Source organism: Enhydra lutris, unplaced genomic scaffold (genome assembly GCF_002288905.1).
Source record: "Enhydra lutris kenyoni isolate GAN:26980312 unplaced genomic scaffold, ASM228890v2 scaffoldscaffold12, whole genome shotgun sequence".
Taxonomy (NCBI): domain Eukaryota; kingdom Metazoa; phylum Chordata; class Mammalia; order Carnivora; family Mustelidae; genus Enhydra; species Enhydra lutris.
This window is the reverse complement of record NW_019154096.1, coordinates 41,502,484-41,510,976: the sequence shown is the minus strand read 5'-3', so window position 1 is coordinate 41,510,976 and position 8,493 is coordinate 41,502,484. Positions and strand designations below refer to the sequence as shown.

Genomic DNA, 8,493 nt, shown 5'->3' with positions numbered 1-8,493 from the left:
TGGGGGGGTGGGATTATGGACATTGGGGAGGGTATGTGCTATGGTGAGTGCTGTGAAGTGTGTAAACCTGGCGATTCACAGACCTGTACCCCTGGGGATAAAAAGATATTATATGTTTAAAAAAATAAAATTAAAAAAAAAAAAAAAGAAAAAGAAAAGCAAAGCTGGAGGCACCATAATTCCAGACTTCAAGTTATATTACAAAACTATAGTGATCAAAGCGGTATGGTAATGACACAAAAACAAACACATAGATGAATGGAACAGAATAGAAAACCCAGAAATAAACCTACAACTATATGGTCATATATAAGATAATGGGTTAGTATCCAAAACATATAAAACATAACACTCAACACTCAAAAAAATGGAAAATCCAATTAAAGAAAGAGCAGAAGACATGAATAGCCATTTCTCCAAAGAAGACACACAGACAACCAAGAGACACATGAAAAGATGTTAAACATCCCTCATTATCAAATAAAAATCAAAACTACAATGACATATCCCCTCATGCCAGTCAGAATAGCTAAAATAAAAAACACAGGAAACAATAGGTATTGGTGAGGAAGTAGAGAAAAGGGAACCTTCTTACACTGTTTCAGGGAATGCAAACTGGTTCAGCCACTCTGGAAAACAGTATGGAATTTCCTCAAAAAGTGAAAAATAGACTACCCTATTATCCAGCAATTGCACTACTAAGTATCTACTAAAAGAATATAAAACCTCTAATTCGAATGTTACATGCAGTATTATCTACAATATCCGAACTATAGAAACAGCTCAACCGTACATCAATGGGTCAATATATAAGATGTGATATATATCACATCTTATATATTTATATTATATATAATATATATATAAAACGTGTGTATGTGTGTGAATATATATATGTATACAAATATATTAAAATGGAAAAGGTTTCTTTTTTCAATGCAAGAATAAAAAAGATACAAAGACACCCAAATAAAATAAATTACCCTATGCCTTCAGCTTCCCCTCCTCATCCCAATTTGGAAGCTACTAACACTACCATGCTTTTCCTCACATGGACGGATGGGTATTGGTGTGATATTAATGAACTTCTAGATCAGAACCGATGTGCTCTGGATCTCTGCTGCCATTGTTACCTTACTTTTATGGAAATCTCATGAGGGACAGTGGTTTTCAAAGTATGATTAGTTACCCAACAGCTCCACCCAATGCCTGAGTGCTTCTCTCCATCCCCCACTTCCTCTTCAAATTAGCATCCCCTACACCCGCTCCCACAATATCATAGATGATATTTAGGACACTTGTGATCTCTGAAAGGATTTACCTTTCCTCAGGCCTTAACTTAGCCTTCTTCCTTAGGGATACAATATTAGAAATTGGAGCCATTTCAAGGAATAGACCATATTAACCAGATATACTATAAGCCAAAATATTCCTACTATCTACATTCTGGGTATAGGTGTAGCCTGATTTTTCAAGAGTGCCTGAGGGATGGAATGGCAAACAACAATATCTTGCAGAGGAGAATCCACAAGCTGATATTTGCTTTATCCCTCCATGGTTTGATAACACAAATACAACCTTAAACAATAATCCTTCACTTACTCTAACTGGATGAACACTCAAAGTACAAAGAATGCTGAAAAATAGCCAAGATAAAAGAGATCTCAAGGTTATCATTTAAAACATAAAGAAATGCTGGGTGTTGGACAGTCATGAAGACACTACTCAGAAAAAAGAAACTAAACTAAGGACAATTTGAAACAGTTTACCACATCTTATGCTAGATGCAACGTAGAGTTAGTTCAGCCCATTTCTTTGACTATCCACTTTGTAAGCCTTTCCATCAAACTACATACCAGGCTCTCTCCTCCTACCTTCCCAGCATCATGTTGGCATTGGGGCTTGCTCAGGCGTGATAGGTATTTCTGCACCATGAAGCTGGCACTAAATGAAATTAAAATCCCATAAAATAAGACTTTACCTTAGCATTAAAATATATAGTCTCACTTTGTCCTAGCTTCTGTGACTCTTTTCCCATTATTCTTTATTTTCCTTCACTTCCAACTGAGAAAATAACAATGGGGTCCAGGTTTAGCCTGGAGGGAACCTAGAAGTACGTAGAAGGACAGATGTTATAAAAATGATTTTGTCTGGTTTGGGGAAAGTGAGAGTCATACGAATACTCATGAAAGTTTCTATAATAGTTGCCTTGACCTTGTAAGACCAATTATGATGAGGGCAGATTCAAGCAGAACAAATTTCCAAACAGCTACCATATGCCCCAGGGTTGCCAGCAAATACACATTGTGAGTTCAGTCCCCTTATCTGGCTCAGGATGGGAAACCAGAGGCCACGGAAAAATGGGTCACTATTTCACCTGTCTAGCTGAGATACCCAGGAGAAGAAGCATATATCCAATACAGAAGCTGATATGGATACACCTTCTCTACTCTCAGGCTTACGCTTCTTCCTGTTCTGCATCTAGAAACAATCTGAGAATCCAACATCCCAGATACTTTTTTTCAAGATTTATTTATTTATTTTGAAGAGAGAGAGAAAGCACACCACTAGGGGGAGGGGCAGAGAAAGAGAATCTTCAAACAGACACCCCACTGAGCATGGAGCCAGATGCAGGGCTTGAATCCTCTACCCATGAGATTATGACCTGAGCCAAAACCAAGAGTTAGACATTAAGTGATGGCCGACCAGTTACCTCCACCACATGCCCAGATACATTTAAAAAGAGAGGGCCTGCCAGATTAGAGATGTTACAGAAAAATCCACTTCTTCCCTGAAGAGAATAAAATGTGTGCTTTCATTTTTCAAGGAGATAGGGAGCACAATGAAAGTATTCTTCAGATGAGAATATGCAATGAAAAGAATCATAACATTGGTAGAAGCATGAAAAATGATTGAATAAGAAAGGTGGTGTTCCCCAGTATCTTTCCAAAAGCCTCATGAAAAGCAGAGTGTGATCCCACTGTTTCTCACCATAAAGTCTGTTCTTTGAACACCTATGCTCTGGCTTCAGGGCCTACATCACAGTAGAAAACTGTAGTCTGGACTTCTACTACAAAGTAGTAGCAATATTCACCTTGGGATTTTAAAAACCCTTGGGAAATTGTCATACAATTTCCTTCAAAAGTTTTGGCAGAGAAGAGTGCAGATTCTGGGAGTCAGCATCACCAACAACGATGGGAAGATAAATATAAGCGTAGCCCCAGTAATTCTTGTTCTCAATATTGACTAATTAATTAGGTGTCCCCAGGCACCAGCCATGCCTTTACTTTCTGCCCCGTCTCTTCAGCAACTAATAAGGTTTGAGGGCCTGCACTCTCTGCTCATTGGCTGGGTCCATTCTGCTTGGTGACCATGCAATGTTGTGACAAAAATATCACACAGGCTTCACGCTTTCCTGTCAGCACCTCAGTGTCGACACAGTAAAGCAAGGATGCTTCTCCACCCGGAAAGGTGAGGATATGATGGAGGAGCATAGTGGAAGAGAAGGTCTTGGAGCAGATGCACGCGTAACATGGAGTACTGCCGTGGAAGGATATTTGTCTCAGCAGTGCCCAGGGTGAAACTTAGAAGGTGTTGCTCCCACTGACTGCTATAGGAGGTGACAACATAGGAGGTGAGAGGAAAGTTGTGTGGTAAGTGGGCTTCTACCTACTGGGGGAGGCAGAGCCAGACCTTTCATCAGAACCTAAGTAGTCTGGGAGTCCAGCTCTAGCCCAGAATTGAGGGCAGTGAAATGTTGGTTTGGTCTATCTGCTCCTTTGCAAAGTTTCAGTGGTCCAGGCTACCATGTAGACTTGTGCTGTGAAATGTTCTGGGCTATGGACACATGGCTTTGTCATTCAGAACACCGGCAGCATGGGATGCATATTCACCCCACTATGGGACAACAGACTGTGACAACTGAGTTTCCTTCTCCTTTCCTTTCCCCTCAGCCCACAGCAAACTCCTGATTTCTTGGAAGACAATAGCTGCAAGAGGAGGCAGCCCTGCCCTCTCATGAGGTGACCTCTGTTTATGCCTGGTCTCAGGGACCCTGGTGACTTACTGAATTTACTGGGGTCAACAGGAACAGAAGGAGAGGCTCCTTCAGGCTGTGTCACTGCGGTGAGCAGTTTGATTTCATGATCTGACCTTCAGAGGACTTTGCCCACAGTGCATTAGTGAGAGGGACACTTTCACACTGCTGACCTTTAGCCTGTATTGATATGCTAAAGTAAAACACCATCCTGAGAAAAATTACTGATTGAGAGGACTGAGGAAGGAAGAATGTTCACTGAGCTTGGATGTAAGAGTGAGTGCATGAGTGTCAGGTGCCCAGCACCTCCCTGAACTTCTGTCACTCCCACCTCCATCACAGGACAGCAGGAACCCTTGGGGCAGGGGTGAGTGAAACCTAAATTTACAATTTACCTCACGTTGTTGAGCAAACCCCCAATTTCTCCGGTCACCAGTCTCTTCTGTAAAATGCTTCTGCTAAAAGAGATCTTCTCTAAGCACCATGTTATTTCATAGGTCAATAATACATCAGAGATACTATGTAAGGAGAGATACAATTAAAATTAATAAAGCTAATCTTTCACTTAAGGTTGAGAGAACATCAACAATGACTTGTTCCTGTTTTAAAACATTCTGTCACTGCAATTGGAAATAACAGATACTCCAGATTCTGGCATTCTGGCTAAAATCCCAACAATGACCTAAGCTCTCTGGAACTCTCTAAGCCTCAGTTTCTGCTTCTGTAGAAGAAGGGGTTCATGGTTATTGTGAGGAGTAATAGAACTAATAGTTTCAGTGACCAGCATAGAAAGCATAAATCTTCAACATATGATGATGATGATGATGAAAACTTGGACCACAAAATGTGTTGCATATTTTTAAGTATTCAAGGGCAGTATCACTAATATTATTGTTATGTTTACTTACAAATTAATATTATTAAAAAATGTTGGGCAACTGGGTGGCTCAGATGGTTAAGTGTCTACATTCTGCTCAGGTCATGATCCCAGGGTCCTGGAATGGAGGCCTCCATTGGGTTCCATGTTCAGCGGGGCATCTGCTTATCCCTTTGACCCTCCCTGCTCTTGTGTTTTCTCTCTCACTGTCGCTCTTAAATAAATAAATAAAAATTTTTTAAATCTTTTAATAAAAAAATAATAAAATGAATAACTACAATGCATTTTAACTATGACAATGTCGATAACTCTGCCTATTGATGCTCTATTTACACTATATTAATGATCATAATATTACACTTAGAATTTGAGGAACAAAGAAACATTGGCATCATATAACAAGTGAGTTACAAGCTTTATCTTATTTCTCACAAGAACATGAACAGAAAGATCCTATCACCTATATTCTACAGAAAGTAAAAGTGAAGTTCACAAAGGTTAAGTACCTTTCTAAAAATGACCCGTCTCTCAGGGGTTAGAACTCAGTATTGAACTAGTACTGAGCTCAGGTCCTACTGATTGAAGAATCCACTGGTTAAACTAGTTAGCTATTGGCCTAGTCACCTTCGTGAGCAAATAGCTTAATCCTGCTCCTCTGAAACCTTTGTGCTTGTTGATGTCTTTATTGTAGGTTAGACCAGCATTGATGATTCTGGAAAAAGATGTCCATGGAAATGGGGAATGGGACAACTGTCCAAGAATTCACCTTGGAGGGGTTTCCTGCCATCCAGCAGCTGGGAAAAGTCCTCTTCCTGGTGCACCTGCTGGCATACCTGGCATCCATTGCAGGCAATGCGGTCATAGTCACCATCACCTGTGCTGACTCCTGGCTCCACACACCTATGTACTTGTTCCTCAGCATTTTCTCCTTCTTTGAGTGTTGTTTTATAAGTGCTGTTATTCCTAAGTTGTTGCTCATCTTTCACTCAGGCAAGCAAACCATTTCCTTTCTTGCCTGTTTCATACAAGCATTTGTCTTTGTATTTCTGGGAGCAGCAGGATTCCTCATCATAGCGGTGATGTCTCTGGATCAGTATGTGGCCGTTAGCAATCCTCTGCACTACCCAACCATCATGAACCTGAAGACTTGCTTCCTCCTGGTCACTGCCTGCTTCACTTTAGCCTTCCCTCTCATCACTGGTTTGCTAGTAAAAGTCTCCCAGTTATACTTTTGTGGTCCCCATGTCATCCCCCACTTTTTCTGTGACATTGGCTCCCTGATTCATCTCTCCTGTTCTGACATCAGGTCTGTTGAAATGTTGGCCTTTGTTCTCACTTCCTTTATCCTGTTGACATCCCTTATCATAACCATCATTGCATACAGCAACATAGTAGTCACAATCCTGCTACTTCCCTCAGCCAAGGAGAGACAGAAAGCTTCCTCCACCTGCTCCTATCACCTCCTTGTCCTCTCTCTGATGTACTGCAGCTGTGTGTTCATATATGTGAAATGAAAGCAAATGAACAGGCTGGACTCCAACAGGGAGGCTGCCCTTGTGAACACGGTGGTAACCCCACTGCTCAACCCTGTCATCTACACTCTGTGGAACAAGCAGGTCCACCGGGCTCTGAGGGAGATGATGTGCAGAAAGAAAGAATTAAGATTAAAAAATCACATGACCTTGGTGTGGAAGTCTTCAGAAAAACATTCGTCTTCATTCTGGCCAAGGTAGCTTTCCAAAGAGTTAATCAGTGTCTCTGAGAGTCACACTTGATCAACACATTTTAGCAAAATAGAAATCCATTTCTCAAGATCTCATTTTAGTTTGATCTGCATAATTGTCTTCTCCATAAATTTTCCACCTTTGGATGACAATGATTCATTGCAAAGTCCTTTACTGAATTGGTTTTCTTCCCTCTGATAAGCGATGTGCACTTAATTTCCAAAATTTAGTTATTTATATACTTTTTATTTCACTTCTTTCAAACCAATGACATGGCTGAACAGAATTAATAATGATTTGACAAAAAGCATTTAGATAATTAATAGAAGGTTGTATATTATGCTGTGATTCAGAGGGAAATGATGGAAATAGTACCAGTGCATTGGTCAACAATCCCTCCATGCCTGGATGAGGAAAATAATGGTTATAGTACCCTTCACATTGGAATATGTATTGTTTGCATCAGGTGTGCTCTTAAATGTTGTTCTTAGGCCTTAGCTTAGCTACATATATATGCATTGTTCCCATGCTAGAGGGAAATAGAATTGTTCTCAGGTCCAGACCATTCTCTAGGGAGAGGGAAAAACCATAGCAACCCGCGGTAGAGCAAAGCTCCTATTTCCTAAATTATTTATTCTAGCTTCAGCATAATGCACACTTATGATTAGTTCTTATACTAAGCTCTTACCACAGAATGGTTCTGTATACCAGTTGAAGGGTGTACTTTTTTAATATTGCTATAAATTCTGCCAAAGATTTACGTAGGTGGAATTTAAGTTACTTGCTTTTCTAATTCATATTGTTAGGGGAAAAACAAATTTTTTTCCTGGTTACCTTGTATTGTCAACTGTAAGGTTATCTTCTGATTGACAATTTATTCCAAAATCATCATTTTCATGATCTCAATCCTTAAACCTTTGTACTTTTTACACCTATTTTTTCCAGCTAGGATATGTCTATTTATTCATCAGAAGGAACATATCTAAAAAGGCTGAGACAATTTATTTTGTCTTTAACCCAAAACCAGAGGTTAGATTATCTCAAATACATTTTGTGAAACATGTTGTATGCCATGATTAGGTCCACTTTGCCCCCAAAAATCATAGGTGATTCACTATACACATTGTATTGAAAGGAATTTGCAAAAGCCATGATCAGAGTAGGAAAGTGCGTACAGACTCTGTTACAGGAATTAAAAGAAAGAGAGTGATGTCTTAGGGAAGAAGAAATGGAATGGTATGCAAGGAGACCAGAGTAGACACTTAATCACATGCACTGGACAAGCCTGCTGTTGCCTTTGACTGACTGATCAACTTCCAAGAACACACAAGTCACCTTCTCCAAAAAATATGGAGATTGAGCCAGATGACCTCTAGGGTCCCCTTGAAAATACTCATGGACATAGCAGCAAGATGCTGCAGGAACATGGAAATAATGTTCTGCCCTGAGAGCTGAACCACTGGAGTGTATGAAAGTGGTTGAGGATCAGTAATGTAGGAATAAATCTAGGAATTGTGGTCAAACTACTAAAAAGGTGTGAGCCTCCCCAACTTTTAGTCATGATTGGATAATAATTTATTATACTTAAACTAATTAAATGCACTTTATAATACTTGAGATAGAATATGGTTGAAGAGTGAGCCTGACAAACACAAAAATGAAGACTAGAAATCTAAAACTGAGTCTATAATCCAAGACTGATGGTTACCAGCCATAGATGGTACCAAGATAAGGACAACTCTAAGGTTGAGATTAGTGTACTAGATTTTGGTGCCATAAAATGTTTTATTTTATTTAATTTTTATTTTCTCAAAATTTTTATTTATTTGTTTGACACAGAGAGCGAGAGAGAGAGA

The 8,493-nt window shown here is 39.7% G+C and overlaps 1 protein-coding gene across 1 annotated transcript; it reads left to right on the top strand.

The window, feature by feature from the left end:
- The first annotated feature begins 5,632 nt into the window (after window positions 1-5,632).
- LOC111145002 (olfactory receptor 49-like) lies at window positions 5,633-6,646 on the top strand. The gene is given in 1 exon segment (XM_022499634.1): window positions 5,633-6,646. A coding segment is annotated over 1 exon segment (1,011 nt). The 5' UTR covers window positions 5,633-5,635.
- The last annotated feature ends 1,847 nt before the right edge of the window (window positions 6,647-8,493 follow it).